The sequence below is a fragment of the Prionailurus bengalensis genome, chromosome E4, assembly GCF_016509475.1.
Source record: "Prionailurus bengalensis isolate Pbe53 chromosome E4, Fcat_Pben_1.1_paternal_pri, whole genome shotgun sequence".
Lineage (NCBI taxonomy): Eukaryota > Metazoa > Chordata > Mammalia > Carnivora > Felidae > Prionailurus > Prionailurus bengalensis.
In genome coordinates, this window is record NC_057360.1 from 41,567,804 (window position 1) to 41,586,304 (window position 18,501).

The following is an 18,501-nucleotide window of genomic DNA, read 5'->3' on the forward strand; positions in this document are numbered from 1 at the left end:
AGTTGAGAGCAGGCCACTTATTCAAAAATTTTGGCATTCAAAGGAAGGCGAGACTAGAAAAATAACTTGCGGGGACAGAAAAGTCTTGCAACACTGCTCCCACCCTTCCCCCTCAAACAGGTAAGACTTGGATGCTAGCAGGCAAGAGAAAAGGCATCGGTGCAGAGGAAGGGCAGAACATGTTTGGGGGAGACGGGATTATTGCCTAAGTAAATACAAGACTTGGTCCACATTTCCGAAGAGCCGAGAGAAACCTCTTTAACAAACAGGGCAAAGCGGTTAAAAGGTGACAAAGCGTCCGAGTGATTGGTTCTGACCGTGGGCGTTGGAAAATGTGGGAGCCAGAAAAGGGGCCGCGTGGGAGAGAGAGGTGTTCTCAGCGGAGGCTTCTTGGAGGAGGTGGCCGGTGACCTAAATCTGGAAGGACCGGCGGAGAGGAGAGGAGGTCCAGGCATTCTGGCCGCGAACTGGACGCAGCACTCCTCCGCCCAGAGGCTTCGGCCCCTCCCCGGCTCCCCTTTTCTCCCGGCGCCTCCCTCGGCCCGCAAGCCCGGCTCAGGTTCCCAGCACTGACGTCAGCGGGCGATGACCTCAGCGCAGGGGAGGCGGCGGGGGCGGAGGCGGGGGCGGGGGCAGGGGCTAGCGGCCTCGCGGCCCCGGGAGCGCGCGGGGCGGGGCCAGGCGGGCGTCAGACCACGCCCCCATCCGCTGGCAGTAGCCAATGGGCGCCGGCGCAGGCTTCCCCGCCTCTCGGAATAGTATGAAAGGCGCGTCCCGGGGTAAAGTCCCCGCAGAGCCCGAGCAGCGGCCGAGCGCACAGAGGAAGCTTGAGAAGCGGCACGTCCCACCGGACACTTCCCTCTCGCTGCTCCCCGTCGCTGCCACCGCCTCCTGAGCCGAGCAAGACATGAGCCAGGCCCGCTGGACCGGGAAGAGAACAGACATGCTTCCGGAGATCGCCGCCGCCGTGGGCTTCCTCTCCAGCCTCCTGAGGACCCGGGGCTGCGTGAGCGAGCAGAGACTAAAGGTTTTCAGCGGCGCTCTCCAGGAGGCACTAACAGGTGAGCACACGCCGAGGATCCTGGCGTCCGTCGACCCCTGCCGCTGGGGCTCGGCTCCCCTTCCTGCCTTGGTCGTTTTCCTCTGCTCCCAGAGCAGGGCTCCGCTCACGAGCAGCTCCGGGACTCGGTTTCCTCCAGCCCCCGGGGCAACCCGCAGTCCCCGCAGTCCCCTGGGTCTGCGCTCGGGTCTCGGTCCGTGTCCGCTCCGGTCGGGCGCGTTCGAAGGCGCGGACCCTGGCCCTGGAGTGTGAGCCGAGTCGCGGCTTTTGCCCCGGGAGAGGAGGCACCTGCGGGCCTGAGCGCGAGCTCGTTGCCCTTACTGAGACTCTCCAGGGCGCCACGGACGACCCAGCCTGGCCAGCCAAGGGGTCATTATGGGAGAAGAAGGCGCAATTGAGCCTTCTTAACAACTTGGGAGTCTCGGCCGTGGTTCTTCCGGCAGTGCGGCGCTGCGCTGTGCCCGGGCCGATCGTTGATTCGTTCGAAGTTGGAATCCCGGCCCCCTTTGTATGCTTGGCCCCCCTTAGCCATCTGCCACCCATTATGGTCCCGAGAAAGCCTTGTAGGTCGTAACTGCGCTCTGCTGGCTTGTGTGTTGGGGGCGGGGGCGGTGTGAAACGGGAGGTGGACAAGAGATAAGCAGCCGCTGCCAGACTTATCTCCCAGCTGTTTTCCAGCCGGTTGGCCGACCGTGTTGGGCAGCGATAGCCATCTCCAAACGTGCCCACACAGATCCTGCCTTCTGTGGAGCAACATATGTTTCATCAAAACCAACCCGATTTCGACTCCCTTAGCCGCTGCTCAGGGGCTCTGGCTTTTGAAGGAGGCAGAGGGAGCCTCTAGGGCCCAGAGTGGGGGACACAATGAGTCGCTATGGATCTGACAATGGTGGCAGCCTTCCTGGCCTCCAACTTCAGCCAGGAGGTCTCCAGAGGCCCTGTCTGGACATGCCCTCCCCAGTCTCACCCCTCCTCCTTAAACTGGGGTGTGCCAAAAGTACTGGCTACTTGGGACTGCCTCAGAGCTATGGGCCTCCCTCCCAACACACAGACACATCCTCCTCCTAGTGGGGGGGGGGGGGTTCCAGATTCCATACAATTATCTCTGCTACAGCGACAGGAGGGTCTCAGGAAGGTCCCGGAACTCATGAGAAACTACATTGCTTACTTAAAATCTCTGGGTTCCTGCCTCTCCTCCTGTCCCTTCATCCCCTTCCCCCACAGCCCAGCTGCTCTAACCAGGGCATCTCCCTCTTGTTCCGTCTCCACAGAGCACTACAAACACCACTGGTTTCCTGAGAAGCCGTCCAAGGGCTCCGGCTACCGCTGCATCCGAATCAACCACAAGATGGACCCCATCATCAGCAAGGTGGCCAGCCAGATCGGACTCAGCCAGCCCCAGCTGCACCAGCTGCTGCCCAGTGAGCTGACCCTGTGGGTGGACCCCTACGAGGTGTCCTACCGCATTGGGGAGGATGGCTCCATCTGCGTCCTGTACGAGGAGGCCCCGGTGGCAGCCTCCTATGGGCTCCTCACCTGCAAGAACCAAATGATGCTGGGCCGGAGCAGCCCCTCGAAGAACTACGTGATGACGGTCTCCAGTTAGATCCCCCGCCAGCCCCACCAGGCACTCTACTGTACCCATTCTGTCGTGACAACAGGCCGCTGCATACCTCAACCTGGGGAACTGTATTTTAAATGAAGAGCTATTTATATATATATATATATATTATTTTTTTTAAGAAAAGGGGAGAAAAAAAAAACCAAAAGATTTTTTTTAAAGAAAAATCCTTAAAGGGAGCTGCTTGGAAGTGGCCTCCCCAGGTGCCTTCGGAGAGAACTGTTGTGCGCTTGAGTCTGGGAACCAGCGTGTCTGCCTACGGGAGGGGGGAGTACGGAAGCGGGGGGGGGGGCGCTGGCTTGAGGTGAGGTGAGAAGCTTGGCTGGCACCCCAAGAAGATGGGGGAGGGAGCAAGCAAGGTTAGCAACTGTGAAAGAGAGGTCAGGATCTGCCTTGCGGGGAGAAGAGGGGCTGAGCTCAAACCTCTCCCTCTCCCGAACGGGACACCTGTATCCCCTGGCCCCTCTCTTACTCAGGGGCATTCAAGCCTGGACTTAAGTTATACTATGTTGCCTAATCGTCTTTCATGTTTCTGATGAGATCCAGGGCAGAGAGTGAAAAGTCCTCTCCTGATTGCTTCTGCCCTAAGCAGCTTTTCTTGAAATCATGACTTGTTTCTGATTCTATGCTCAGGGGCCTGGTAGATGTTGCTTCCCAGCCAGGAAACAAAAGCTTTTTGTTTTGTGGGGGTCGGGGGAGTAAGGCAGGAGTTAGAGGTGATCGGGGTTGGGGCTGAAGGGAACCCTGCACGAAACCTTTGCTTTGCTGTGTGCTGCTCTGTGTGTGAGTATACGTGGTGATTAAGTTGGGGGTGACTTGCAATGGAATTTTGGGACCCAAAGAGTATCCACTGGGGATGTGTTTTTTTGTTTTGTTTTTGTTTGTTTGTTTTTTGGGGTTTTTTGGCCAAAACCCTTCTTTCTGGAATCACAGGAACGTCCTGATGCTGCTGCTGCTGCCACTATCCCTTCAAGAGTTGGCTCAAAAGCTACAGGGAACTCTAGGTTCTTTACTACTGCCTTCTTTTTAAAAGCACAACACTCCTCCCTGACTCTCCCGTTCTTCTCCCCTTCTGGTTGGGTCACGGAGCTACCCAGTTTTCCAGAACAAGAGCTCTCGACTCATTGTGCAATATGGCCTCCTGGGTCCCAGGAGAGTCTGAAGGAGACCCAGCTCTCAGAACCTCCTGGTGCCCTGGAGGGCTTCGGGAACTATCCCTCCGTCCTCGGAACTCTGGCTGGCTGGTCGGCCTCGCAGGTATTCCTTGGCTGAATGGGAGAACTCCCCGAGTTCTGCAGGACTACTTGGTATTCTTGTAGGGCTGACACTAAAAGCCAAAATCCTGGGCATTATTTTCTCCCTGGTGCTCAGAGCACCTGTGGGGAAGTTGCTGTCTCTCAGTACAACCCAGATTTGTCTGTAGACTTGTGCAATATTTACCGTGCTGGGTCGGAGCCAGTGGAAATCTATACTGGGAAGAAATCGCCTTCCTCCGGTTTTTCAGTGACATTAGTGAGGGGGTCCTCCGAAGGCCCTGAGTTTCCCAAACTCAAAATCACTTTAGAAGGACGTAGCTAGAGCGTCCAGTCTACCTGGCTACCCTCCTGTCCAGCCCACCAGGCTGTCGCCCCTTAGTGAGGAAACTTTCTTCCCTGCCCGAGGGTCCCCCACTCCACAGCCAGTCCCCTTCCCTGAATTTCTTAACCACTCACTTCTGATTCAAAGGTGCTATTTACCAAACACTGTCCCTACCCAGTCCTGCCAGTCCTGCCTCCTTTTCAACTCTAGACTCCAAGCTGCCTTCCCAGACCCTGCTTCCAGCCTTTATTGCTTTAAAGCTAACTTCAGACCCACAGACCCAAGAGCTCATTTTCTGGCCTGTGGGTTGAGACAAAGCTGTGAATCACTGGACGTGGCATTGTTGCATCCTGTCTGCAAACAGATCCCTGCCTTTTTAAAAAAGAAGCAGCCTCATGGTCTCCTGCTTAATCTTTTCTCTCCTCTCTCTCTCTCTCTCTTTCTTATTTTTTTTTTTTTTAATGTTCACTTTAAAAAACAGCAAAACACCCAGAGCTGGACTGTTGAGCAGGCCTGTCTCTCCTATTAAGTAAAAAGAAATAATAGTAGCACGTTGGTAAGCTATTCGGACAGAAAAGACAAAGGTTACTAATTGTATAATAGTGTTTTTATATGGAAGGATGTACAGCTTTATGGACAAATGTGCGCGCTTCTTTTTTCCTTTTTTTTTTTTTTTTTGGTTACTTTAATAAAAATGTAGCAGGTGAAGCCGTGTGGTGTACAGAAGCCAACATCCTCAACTCACTAAGCGTTTTCTTCAGACGCAAATCCTTTTCTTGGTGTCTCATGGTATTTCTCTTCAGTTACACTCAGAAGACCTATAGCAGGTGGCTGGCGTAAAAGAAAAATCTCGTTATGTGACAGAGAGCCAAGAAGTATTCCTTACCTCATTCCTTAGTGCACGTTCTCACTTCCCCGTGAAAATGCTGGACGGGACGGGGTTCTAGACTGAGCACTCTTTAGCCAGGTCTCACGCATCCTGCCCTCCCTAGGCCTCAGCTGTGTTCCCTTGTTTGTTTGTTCAGCAAGCATGTACCGTCAGTCAGTGCGAGGCATTGAACACATGACCAATGATTAAGGCTCACAGCCTGAGTCTCAGACTGAGATGGTGAGAAGGGGGCATGGAACCCCTTGCCAGGCCGGGGCAGAATTGTTGGAAAGTTCCCGGCACAGACTCTCTTGTCATCTCTGGGACTGCCATTTGGTACCCACCATTTTTTTTTTTTTTTTAAGTTTATTTTTGAGAGAGAGACAGAGTGCGAGCAGGGGAGGGGTAGAGAGAGGGAGACACAGAATCCGAAGCAGGCTCCAGACTCTGAGCTGTCAGCCCAGAGCCCGACGCGGGGCTCCACCTCACCAGCTGCGAGATCATGACTTGAGCCCAAATCAAGAAATCGGACATTTGACGAAGCCACCCAGGTGCCCCAGGACCCACCGTTCTTATTAGACAAGAGCAGTTGGGCCTCAGGATCTGGGCCCTGGAACTGAATGTATAATGGACAGCCAAGGCTACCAGTCAGCTAAAGAGCAGCTACTCCCAACGGCAAAGATTTGAGAGCCAAAGGTTACCAATTTATTACTCCCTTTGTATGGATAGGATATATGTGAGGAAATGAGAACAGTCTTTATCATCCCCGACTCTTGGGTTCGGTCCATGAGGTTCTGACACAGGCTTCCGCACCCCACCCCCCACCTGCTGTCTCAGCAATCTCCGCTGAGGTCACAAGTACATCACTGACCTGGGCTAGTTTTCTTCTTGGCCAGAGGTGGGCTGCACTTAAACCACATTCTAAACACACTGATTCGTGAACAGAACCACCCCTCACCAACGTACACGCTTCATTTCATGCCTCCATGACCCTCGTGAACAAACATGCGATTTGACCTGGGCGTCCTAGGTGGTCGGTAGGCCAGAGAGGCTGTGTGTGGTGCGTTTGGGAGGGTAGCGGAGGCCGGAAATGGGGCTGCGGGAAGCCGGCTCATCTGTATCACAAACAGAATTAGTTACAGGGACACTTGTGTCAAGAGGTCATTTGAAGGAATGGCCCCGTTTTCACTTGTAGCTTCTAGCACAAATGTCCTAGGCACTCATTTGTAAGGACCCGCCTTTTGGGATGTAAGGATGGAGTTAGGGTTGAATTTTTGCCCTTCCTGGTGTGCTATTCTTACCAGCACCTACCTTCTTATTTCCTAAGAGGCTCCACTCATTGGTTTTCATATTGTTTAGTAAAAAGCCTGAAAAGGGAGGGTTATCGGAGGCCAAGGGGCCATCATCACCCACCTCTGTCCCCGAGCGGGGGGAGACGGCCGCATAGCAGATTGATTTGGGGATTGTTCTCGGCTCCTGGTAGAAAAACAGTCCCTCAATTTACACGGGAGTGTTCTGTGTTGCTTACTTTAGATCTGGCCAATTTCAGTAGTGGTGGGGACTACCCCTTGGCCAGCTGGGGGTACAGGGGCTGTAGGCAGGAACAGTTTGAGTAGCAGCTGGTGGTTTTCACGTGTCCCAGGACCGGGCATTGGGTGGTTGGTCCATTCTGCTCCCAGCTTCCCCACTTGGTACACTGCGCCAGCCGGGGAGACCTGGGCTCCGTCAGCTATTTCTGGATGATAACACGCTGTCCAGAGAGTGTAGACGTGGCCTGGGAGCTACAGATTAAGAGCCCATCCCAGTTCCTGATAAGGAGGTTTGGGTGGGGGAGACCTTGATGTTTCAACCAGCAAGCCCAGGGGGAAGAAACGCTCCTCTGTGAGTCTGACATCGGCCCCATAGTGGCCTTCCGGGAGCACAGATAGCGAGGACTCCTGGCTTCCAGGCCAGTACTGGCACTGAGGCCCAGCAGAGCAGGATGCAGTAGAAGAAGTTCTGGGCTGGGAGGGAGAATATATGGGTTGTAGCCCAGGTCCTTCCTAACCAGCTGTGGGAATTTGGCCAAGCCCCTCAATTTTCCTGTCTCAGAAATGAGAGAGTTGGATGAAATGACCTTTGTTCCTTTCTTCAGCTTTTGATTCTAAATCATCTCCATTATCCTGGCAGTCACTGGAGGGCAAATTAGGACAATTATTATCATTATCTTCAATTAGTTGAACTGGAAGGTCATTTGGGTTGGGAAGTGAAGTAAATAGTCTTCCCTTGCTTGAGTCCAACTCCTGCCATTTCCCAGCCCAGTGGGGCAGGGCTGCAAACAGGTTAGCAGCTCAGGCAGGCCCCGGAGTTAGGCTGCCCGGGGGTCTGATCTCCTCTCTCCCACCTACTTCCTGTGTGCACTCTGGAACAAGTTACTTCAACCAGGCCTCATTTCCCCATTTGTAAAATGGGACTAAGAATACAACCCATCTTGGAGCACCTGCGTGGCTCACTCAGTTAAGCTCTGACTCTTGATTTCAGCTCAGGTCAGGATCTCATGGTTTGTGAGATCACGCCCCGAACTGGGCTCTGCAGCTGACAGCATGGAGCCTGCTCGGGATTCATTGTCTCTCTCTCTCTCTCTCTCTCTCTCGCGCGCGCGCACAATAAATAAATTAATTAAAAAAAAAAGAATAGAACCCATCTGAAAATGTTAAGGAGGTTGAAATGAGATCTAAACCACTTGGCATAGCGCTTTGCATATTTAAGTATGCAACAGATGAAAATTGTAGTTTTAAGTAGAAGTTCATCTGAATTGGTCCTGAGCTGAATAAGGACACTGACATTCTGGTAACTGGGAGGAAACCATTATTTAAGTATTAGTCCCACTAGTGCCTCCGAGAATGGCCGCAGCGAAGAACATCCAAGCAGCCTTCGGCCTCCCCATTGAAAGATGATTTTCAATCCTTTGCTTGAAAGTCTTTACAGTCCAGGGGCACCTGGCTGGCTCAGTCAGTAGAGCATGTGACTCTTGATCTCAGAGTCATGAGTTCAAGCCCCGTGTTGGGTGTGGAGCCTACTCAAAATCAAATCAAAACAAAACCAAGAAAAATTCTTCACAGTCCAAAGAGCCCTTCCCGGCATCACCTAGCCTGTAGTAGGTACTCTGTAGGTACCTGCAGAATGAATGAATGCACTCATGTCTGATCTTGGCCGTTCTGGCTGAAATGTACCATGTGCCCGCCAGACATCCGATCTCATTGGCTGGAGGGGAGCTTTGACCTCTTGGCTCCATGGTCTGCTTGTAAATTAATACCAAACTGGGCTATGTGCCCATTCACAGGCAGAGTGGGTGGGGAACGGATTTTCCAATAACAACCTTGCTTACCTCCTTCCTGCCCACCTGTGGAATCATGCGGAATCACGTTCTCCCTTCCAGGAAGAGAGAGAAACGGGGAAGCTGGGAAGGGCAAGCCTGGTGAGTTCTGGAGAGTTCTGGCTTTTTCTCTGCACCACTTCTTTGCAGAGCTGGTATGAAAAACATTTGAACTCAGTTTAAGAGGCTACCAGGGCCCTGGATAATGATCTTGTACAAACAAGCCTTGCCCAGATGTGTTGCCTCTCCTTTCCCCGGCTTCGAGGGGGGCCCCGTTCCCTGGGCGCCCACCGGCTCCAAGTCATTTTGCTCCCAGCTGAAGTGGGTCTACTAGTCCCCACCCCTGTTCCCATAAGCAAGGGCAAGCCTTATTCACTCCTTGTCCAGCAGACCCGACAGGCTTCCCGGGGCACATCAGATAAGAGGAGGTTATAGCCAGGCAGGTTGGGGCTCCTTTATTTACCAGCACCAGCAGGTAAGGGGCCGTTTAGAGTTCGGTGAGCACCAGAGGAGCCAAGGCAGGGCCAGGCTGTCAGTGAAGAAGGACAGCCACACAGAGGCTGTAGTGAACTTGGGGAGTGAGCTCAGGCTTTGTCTGAAAAAGACCCTGTTCCTTAGCGCCAGTCCACTGTCCTCCAGGGAGACCAGTGATATCAGATACTATGATTTTTTCCAAGAGAAACCTGAAATATAGACTTTTATTTCACATCTCCCTAAATTCTAACGACGGCCACTAATTTTTTTTAAGGGGTAAACTGCTTTTAAGTACGTATTTGCATAGGCTTCCAGTTTGTGACTTATGATGCGCCTTGGACCACCTGGAAACAGGGGTGTAAGGTTTTCTGACCCCACCCCCATACTCGGAGTGAGGCTCTGCATTGAGGACATCAATGGCACACTGTCACCACGGCTGGAATCTCTCGAAGGCACATCACAGTATGTTCCCGACAGGACAGCGAGCACGCTTGGGGCCTGTGCTTCCCCTCCAAGGATTATACTAGAGGCAACTTGCCCACCCTCAACTGGTGCCCATTAACTCATGCCTGGGACTGCAGCCTCTGGGCCTTTGCTCAATGCTCTGCCCCCACCTGCCTACCCACTTTTGTCTGGTTAACTCTGGTCTCTCAAGATTCAGACCTTCTCTTCCAGCTTTGCAGTGACACTGTTCCTTCCCATGTTACTCAGTCTTTTCTTCTGTCCTAGTCCTTATAACCCCGATTTTTTTTTTTTTACACAAGGATTTTGTTTTTAAGTTTATTTTGAGAGTGAGGGCAGGGAGAGAATCCCAATCAGGCTCTGCACTGTCAGCACAGAGCCCGACGCAGGGCTCAAACCCACAAACCATGAGATCATGATGGGAGCTGAAATCAAGAGTCAGATGCTCAACTAACTGAGCCGCCCAGGCACCCCCTTATAACGCTGAATTTACAGTAGAATGTAAGCCAGGGACTTTACCTGAGCAGTGTTTGGTGTTGAATAGGTGTTAGTGAATATTGTCCGAACAGATGGGTCTCAAAGTTGCCAAGAGTAGAGGCTAATAGATGAAAGGAGTTTAGGTAAGGAGTAGAAGAAAAAAAAATCAAGTTCATTCAGGGTTTGCCAGTGAGGGGTCCCAGCTCAGAAGAGCTAACCTGTGACTGCACCTTTTTTTTTTTTCTTTTTAAAGCTACTAATTTATTTTGAGAGAGAGAGAGAGAGAGAGAGAGAGAGAACAAGCAGGGGAAGGGCAGAGAGAAAGGGAGCTGTCGGTGCGGAGCCTGACGGAGCCCGACACGGACTCGAACCCACAACCCGTGAGATCATGACCCATGAGATCATGACCTCAGCCAAAATCAAGAGTCTGACGTTTAACTGACTGAGCCACCCAGGTGCCTCTGTGATTGCACCTTCTTAAGAAAACAGTCCTTTGAATCTTACAGGCTCTTAGGTCTTTAAGCACCTGCTATTGAAACGTAAATGTTACTTAGAGAGGGGTGGACACATTTTAAATCATAATGTGGGGGAACTTTAGTTATCAATTAACTCCCTAAATGGGTTTACCCAGACGGTAATCACACCTGGAGAGAAGGCTGGGCTACGTGTGCGGAAGGAATTCTGACCAAGGTAGCTGGAGAGAGAAAATAGACTCTCTGTGATCCTGTCCACAGAAATCCTTCCCAATGTCTACTCTGGAGGTCAGCGGCCTGGTGGTAGAAACACCCATGGGCTTAGGAGTTGTAGGAGCCCTAGCTTCGGGTCTGACAATAACTAGTACCAGAGTCGTCTCTGACATCTTAGACTAGTCCCTCCTCCCTCCTGAACCTCAGTTTTCTCATCCATAAAATGAGTCACTTATGCTAAATCACCTCTCACCATTCTATTTCCATTTCCATACAGGACAGGGGAAATCCCTGATTCTTCTTTTCCATTTAGGCCAGTGCATAGCCCCGGTCCTGCTCCATCGTATGGAAATAGCACACAACAGCCTTCTATCTGCCTCCCTACCCAGGCTGGCCAGCAGCCTGGGCAACCACAAACTTCGTTTTCATCAGGCCATTCCTTTCCTGCTGCCTCTCCTGGCCATTCTGAACGTCTAAGATGGGAATATAAGGCGCTCCCGAACTTTCCAACCCCAGACTCCCTGGGCAATGGCCTCACCGCGCCAGGATACCCCACCTTCACAACTCTCTCCTGTTCACTTTTCCTTGCCGCCATGACCACATCTGCAAAACTCCCTACTCTGCCAATTATCATGGCCCCAAACCCCTTGTCAAAGTATTTTGACATGCTTTCTTCTAGGACACGAGCACCTACTGGGTGCCGAACACCAATGTGGCCAGGCACTCTGCCTGCTGCCTTACACACAGCCTCTCTCGCACAATCTCCATGAGCACACTCTGAGAGATGGTCGCCTCAAGCTCGTAGATGAAGGAAGCAAAGCACCAGTGACTGGAGGGGGAGGTGGTGGAAACAGATTTAAAATCTGGACGTGTCTGTCTCCAGAGTCCACGCTTTTTCCTTCCCCTGTTGCCTCCTCAGGATGCCTTCCCTGAATAATTCCACTTGTGTTCTTTAAAAACATTCTGACCTCAAGGCTTTTCAATGTTTGTACATATGGTTTAAAACTGCTTACCCCCTCATACGACATGCCTTATTCCAGCGCCTCTTAAATGATGTATACACATCATTTATCACTGTTTACATGTTCATAACAAACACAGTCAGCACATCTTCACGTGTCACTTTTGGTCGATGTCTGGAGGCTCTGCAAGCTCGCGTCCCCTCTCCCACGATTACCACACACGCCTCCATGGAAGGATCCCTTGCCTTCTGTTTTTTACACCCTCGTGTGCTGCCCACGACTTGGCGTGCGACAGTCTGATGCGAGTACGCTGGCTGTTGAATGAAAAGCTATGGTTGAGTAAACTGTGGTGTACCCGCAAGAGGCTGTGGGGCAAGTGCCCTCCTCTCATGGCCCCCTTCCAATCTTCCCCCTCCAGACCCAGAAAGGAAAGTGCCCTATCGGGGGGTTTCCTAAGAGGGGGTGAGGGAGCCCTGTGGGCTGCTGCTGCTACATACATACAAAGTTTCCAGCACATGGTTTATGCACCCCCAGACACGCTCTTGGGCAGATGCTGATGGTAGGGTGTCATTGACTCTCCTCAGTCAAGTCTGTTCCACCCAGAACCACAACCACTTGAAGTACTAAACGACAAGTAAGCAGATGTGGATGTAGATCTAGATAAATAAGTTTGGAAATAAATGGAGACTTCTCTTCGGAATAGACTTTGACATAACACGGGCGGCTACCTTGGTTAAGGATTCTGTCTTCACTCCTGGACATTGGGTTTAAATTTACAACGTCTAGGGGCGCCTGGGCGGCTCAGTCAGTTAAGCATCGGGTTCTTGATCTTGGCTCAGGTCATGATCTCCTGGTTTGTGAGATCGCCGTGAGATCTGACAGCGCAGAGCCTGCTTGGGATTCTGTCTCTCCCTCTCTCTGTCTGCCCCCGCCCCGCTCACAGGTGCAAGCTCTCTCTCTTGCTCTCTCTCAAAATAAATAAATAAACTTAAGTAAGTAAATAAATTAGTAAGTTTACTTGCTCCAAAGAGGATCAGACTCTCTGGCTGAGAATGAGGAGGGCCACAGAAGGGAGGAGAGGGGCAGAGGGAAAGCCCTCTGAGCAGTCTTTTCTTTACGGGTATTTGTGCCCTTGTGCTAGGAAAGCTGGCACAGGAAGGGATGATCCCTTTACTGGAGGCCCGGAGGGAGGGTGCAAGGGATGGTGCATTTGAGCAACTCAGCGACTAGGTCTCAGCAGCTGGCGGGGGGCCAAGAGAAATGCGATTAAGCCCCGGGCGCCCACCCACAGCTCCTCACCAGCCTAATTCCTCCTGCAAACCCTTTCTTCTTTCCTGCGGAGGTCCCCTTGCCAGCTGCCCTCTCCTCCAGGTGTTTCCTGTGCGTTCTTTGTTTGCTGGCTGGGTGGCTGCAGGCGGGAGAGGAGTCTGTTTTGGCCTCCTGTTAGCCAATGGCAGCCGGCCTAGGGGGGCCGGGCGCTCCTGTATCTGGGGAGAACCCAACCGCAAGCGGCAGCTTCCTCCCAACACCTGCCTTTCTGAGAGTCTGTAAACAGTGACAGGCCCAGGAAGGCTTCCTCGGCAGAGCAGGGCAGGGACTTCTGTTGGGTCAGAACAAAGGGGGTCATTGCACAAATGAAATGTCCAGAAGCTCTCCAGCCCAGAGGACGGGTCAAGGCCTACAATGTGGGTCACCCCAGGAACCTCAGGGCAAAGGCCCCGTTGCCCTGGACTCTAATTCCTACAGGTGAGAGGCAGAGTTGAGCTCAAACCCAGGACTGGCTGAATAAACAGAGGAGAAACAACAAGAAAAATGAAGGCAAAACTGGACCCAGGACTTCTAATTCTTCCTGTCACCCAGTGACACCCAGGTCACCAGTGTCCTGGTCTTCTGGATTCGAGGGACTTCTACACCAAGCCCCAGTTCACAGTGCAGATAGTCAAAAAATGTTCTTATACTTTTTGGAGTGGAATCTCACTCCTACACATTTTTTTTTTAATGTTTATTCATTTTTGAGAGAGAGACAGAGCATGAGCAGGGGAGGGGCAGAGAGAGAGGAAGACACAGAATCCAAAGGAGGCTGCAGGCTCCGAGCCATCAGCACAGAGCCCGACGTGGGGCTCGAACCCATGAGATCATGACCTGAGCAGAAGGGGGATGCTTAACCGGCAGAGCTCCCAGGCGCCCCATGTTTACGTATCACATTTCAAATGGAACATAAGGCCCTAGAGATCATCTGTGATATTGCTCACCATCTCCCAGAGCATCTGGAGGTGCCTGGGTATGAATTTGACAGCAAGAGAGCTGGGGGACCAGGTAGTGTAGGCTAGACGTGCCAGCGACCAACCCCTCCTCTGCCTTTTGTGTCTTTCCCGTTGGAGAGCTCTCGATCCAGTAGAGACAGACCAGCTAAATGCATTGCTTCACCCCTGCTGCAAAACACAGGAACTCCTTGTATCCATTGTGACCCACTTCCTCTCTCACCCGGCCCTGTCAGGGCGGAGGCCCAGGCCCCAGTGGCTTCTCTTGTTTGCACAAAAGGAAAATCATCTACCTGTCATCGTCACTGCTTGACCAACAGACTTCTCCCATGTCACCTCCCGGGGGTGGAGGGGAACGGAACACTGACGGTGTTGTGGGGTGAGATTCAAAGACACAAGGGCGGAACAGGATGTAGGAGCGCTTGTTAGAATTGTAGTGCTATCTGAATGTGGGGGATTAAAGTGGATCAATCGTGGCCTTGGAGTCCAGGGTCTGAAGTCTAGCACAGGGCCAGCTGCACACGACACCTTGCAAGACCTTTTTCTGGTCCAGTTTTCTGTCTGCCCTTTTATGCCTGGAGATGGGTCCTTGTGAGGAGCACAGGGTTGGGGGAAGGCAGAGATGAGGATATAGGGTTTTTGGCCTCAGGGCGTTGCCAGTCCAAAGGAGGTGATGGGATAATTGCACCTGAGAGAACAGAAAATACTGACGGCATGGATTAAATGCAAACAAATGGAAATTACACAGAAGGATACATTACACATAAGTTAGTGCCCAGCTGGTTGTTAGACAAATGGAAGTGATCAAAGATGGGTGAGGTTAGTTTGAGCAAGGGTTGGGAAAGAGAGATGTTTTGAGAAATGCCTTTACTATCTTATGCCAGAAAGAAAAAACCCAGACCAGCTGAGCAGAGTCACCTTGGCCAACACAAACAACAGGAGGTCAGGTGGGTGGATGGAAGAGAGGGCATGAAGCCAGGTAGGAGGGGAGTCCAGAGCTCTGCTCTCTACCTCCTGCCCCCCAACCCAGCCCCCTAGCACCACCAGCTCAGCCTTTCTGCAGAAAATGCAACTGGGGGGTGGAGGGCGTCAGGTTAGCCCAGAGGCAAGCCTATGGCCTTGGAATCATAACTTTGCATATGCTACACCTTTTTTATTGTTTTAAGACACAGGGGAGGGGCACCTGGGTGGCTCAGTCGGTTAAGTGTCCAACTTCAGCTCAGGTAATGATCTCGAGGTCCGTGAGTTCGAGCTCTGCATCGGGCTCTGTGCTGACTGCGCAGAGCCTGGAGCCCGCTTCGGATTCTGTGTCTCCCTCTCTCTCTGGCCCTCCCCCACTCATGCTCTCTCTCTCTCTCTCTCTCTCTGTCAAAAATAAATAAACATTAAAAAAATTAAAAAAAAAAAGACACAGGGGATCTTCCCTTTTATTCTGTGTTTATTGAGATCTCTTAGCCCCTTAACCTAGAGTTCCCAATCAGGCTGGGCTGAAATTGGAAGGCAGAGAGAGAAGGGAGACAATAATCGGAGATTCAGGAGACTGGTGGGGGGAGAGGGGAGGGGAAGCAGGGGGAACCTCCAACCTTATTGCATAAAAAAAGATCTTTCCCTGCCTTAGACCTCTCTGCTTTCAGTTGCCTCACAGAATAGATATGAAGTACTTTGAAAACGTTCAAAGTGCCAAGCCCACTCTACCTCTTGGGGGGCATGGGTGTGGGGAAATGCAGAGTAAAACCTCATATATGCCCAGCCTCTTCTGTTTGTAGAACGTGCGTGGGCTTGCATATCTGCTTATTCTCCACAGTGCTGGAGGCAGGGGCAGCCGGGCCAGTCCCTTTACCCCCAGTTGACAGAGAGGAAACTGGGATTCCGTCAGCCCAGAATTACCCACCAACCAGAGGGTGAGCTGAGACCAGAGCCGGGTCCCCTGATTCCTGGTCCACTCCTCTCCACTAGCCTCTGACGTTTGAAGGCACGTGTGGATTATTTTGATGGGATCCCATTCTAGAACAACTCAAACTTGATCATCAATGGCAGAGGACCCAGATCCCGCTGTTCTCCACCTCTCTCCAAAGCCTTGGATTTTCCTTTCAACTCTGTTTCTGAAGAGTCGAAACAATGCCCAGGCGGGGGATTTGGCCTAATGAAAGCCTCAAAGTGCAGAGCCCCAAACTACCATGGCATAGCATTGCTGCCCCAAAGTGACGTCTCCCTTCCCAGGGCCCCTGGTTCTGCACAGAATGGGCCAGAAGCTGAGGAGGAGCATGGGGGCAGAGCCTCCCCGAAGGAGGACAGATGGGCAGGCTGGCCCCAGCGCCAGGGCTTTGAACAACCTTTTTGTTTTCCAGCCAAACATCCAGTCTCAGTCCCCCCCACCTCCCGCTCCCCTGGCAGCCCCCGCCCCATCCCCCCCCCCAACTTGTGTATTTGGGCTGGAGCTGATGTGCTCTGGAGGGAGGAGGGCTGTTCTTTATGACTGGGAGCCGATGAAAGAAGGCTGGCAACTGTTGCCATCTGTCTCGTGGGGGACGTCACCAGGGAGGTTCTCGCCCATTCACTCCTTCACGCACCACTGGGCTTGGGCCTTTTGTTTGGTTGGCTGGCGGTGGGGGGGCTTCTGCTGGGCAGTGAAGGGAGGCAGCGGGGGAGAGAAGCAGCTTCTTTGTGTCTGGACCAAACTTTCAGTGACTCACTAAGATAATTTGCATGAGGACTATGCCCAAGCCCCAAACCACTCAAGTGATCGACAGCCTCCAGCCTGCTCCCCCTGCCACACCCCTCCCCCCCCCCATTTTCTGCCTACAGTTCCCCAGGGTGGGAGGGAGTGGCCCCAGCTCCTCTGCAGGGATGAGGAGCTTGAAAAGCCATTGGGGTCCTCTCTCTCCACTCTCTGTCCCCAACCCTTTCCCAGTTCAATGTGGGTCTGGTGTCTTCCTCCTTCCCCACCCCCAACGGATCCCTTAGAGCTCCGCGCTTTTTGTTTGGTTCCTGTGGCCTGGGCCTGGCAGGCGGAGGGGCCAAAGCAGGAGAAAAGGCCCATTAGCTGCCCGGCAGCTGAGAGCAGGACAAGAAAGGAGCTGAATAGAGGCGGTGGGGTTGGCAGCCCTCCAGCCCAGCTCCTGGTCTTTGAATAACACCCCAGGCCAGGGGCTGGGATCTGAGTGGGGGAGGCTTTGGGGCATTTAATTATTTAAAGGTCTCAATAAAAGGAGTTAAGTCCCTGGGGAAGGGGGAGGCTAGGCAGATGGTGTGCCCAAGGAGCTGGGAAGCGGGTGCGGGGTGGGTGAAGGTGGGGGTGGGGGAGGTGCGGAGTGCTGAGCAAGAGGTCAGGGCTAAGGGAGTAAAGAGAAGGAGGGACAGAAGGGGGTCAGGGATCGCTCTCCAGACACAAGTAGTGCCCAGCAAGTAGCCTTTCCCTACACCAGGTGGGAGCAGGGGCTCAGCCTCTCCTCCCTGAACTCTTGCCCGCCACTCCCCAGCCTCAGAGTTCATGTCTGCCCTAAGCGGGGTCCCTTCTGGAGACATACAACAAAACTGTGAAGTGTGGGGGATCACCCCTTCACCTCTCTTCTGGCACTCAGGGATGCTTCAGATTGACCCAACGGTGGTGATCAGGACTGGGCAGGTGGGTGGGAGGATTTCTCTCTGTCTCTCTTTCTTTGTTTTGTTCTGGCCTTTTTCTCTGACCACATTGCAGCAAGGGCAGCGTGGTGAAGGAGCAAGTTCAGATGGGGTCCCTCGGTGGAAACATACCAGCTAGGTTCAAATCTGGCTCTGCCATTTATTAGCTCTGTGACCACAGGCAAGGTACGCAACGTCTCAATGCCTCAGTTTTCTCACCTTTGAGATGAACATAAGATACAGTTCGCATTGAGTGTTGTTGAGGGAATTCACAGGCGTGAAGGGCTTAGACGAGGGTCTGGCTTAGTAAGTACACAGTGTTATTAAGTATTATTAACCACCCTCACCAGCCCAGGACGCATTTACACAGGCTGCACGTTGGGAACCGAGACGAATGGGGAGTCTGGGAATTGGGTACGAGGCCAAAGGAGAATTTGGCGTGGGCATCAATTTGCTTCCACCTTTTCTCCCATTAGTAATGAGCTATGGTTGGAAATGTGGTCTTCACTGTCCCTAAGATCACAGAGCTGCTCAGGTAACCCCCTTTCCCACCTGCACCCCGCTTCCACCTTCACCAGGCTGGGCCAACAGTTCGGGTCCTCAGGCTCTGAGACCCTGGGGTCCAGACCCTCGCTGTGTGCCAGTTTAGGCATTATTGGTAGCCTCATTTCACCCGTGGAATAACCAATCCAAAAGGTTAGGGCACTTCTGCCTCCTGGGTTCCCCCCCGCCCCGTGTCTCTCCTTAGCCCCTTACAGGCCGCAAGGTCACCAAGCATGAGGTGGTCACTTGGTCACTGTGGGGCACAGATTGCAAGACAATATCTTTGTTAGCCCGTCTTCAGGTCTCAGTCTGGCCCTAACCGTGTCAGGTGGGGTTTGTTTTCCGCATCTTCCAGCGGAGGCAGTTCTCTCGTCCTCAACTCCTTTGGGGGACAGTGGAGATGCCCTTGAAGCCGGGGACAGCGGAGGATTCCACCCCGGGCGGCCTGGAATCGGACCTGCCCAGCGAGGGTGGAGACGCCAGGAGGAGGGAGAGAGGGCAGGCCTCGGGTGTGAGGGCAGGCAGGTGTCTGG

General features: G+C 52.8%; 1 protein-coding gene across 1 annotated transcript; it reads left to right on the plus strand.

Annotated features, from left to right (window-relative positions):
• The first annotated feature begins 769 nt into the window (after positions 1-769).
• BTG2 (BTG anti-proliferation factor 2) lies at positions 770-4,967 on the plus strand. The gene is made up of 2 exons (XM_043567546.1): positions 770-1,061; positions 2,332-4,967. Exons 1-2 carry the CDS (start codon positions 908-910, stop codon positions 2,664-2,666), a joined length of 489 nt encoding a protein of 162 aa, XP_043423481.1. The 5' UTR covers positions 770-907; the 3' UTR covers positions 2,667-4,967.
• Positions 4,968-18,501: the final 13,534 nt, after the last annotated feature.

Coding starts and splice junctions, on each gene's coding strand:
- BTG2 (XM_043567546.1), top strand. CDS start 908: ATGAGCCAGGCCCGCTGGACCGGGAAGAGAACAGACATGCTTCCGGAG. Junction 1,062..2,331: donor TCTCCAGGAGGCACTAACAG/GTGAGCACACGC, acceptor CCGTCTCCACAG/AGCACTACAAACACCACTGG.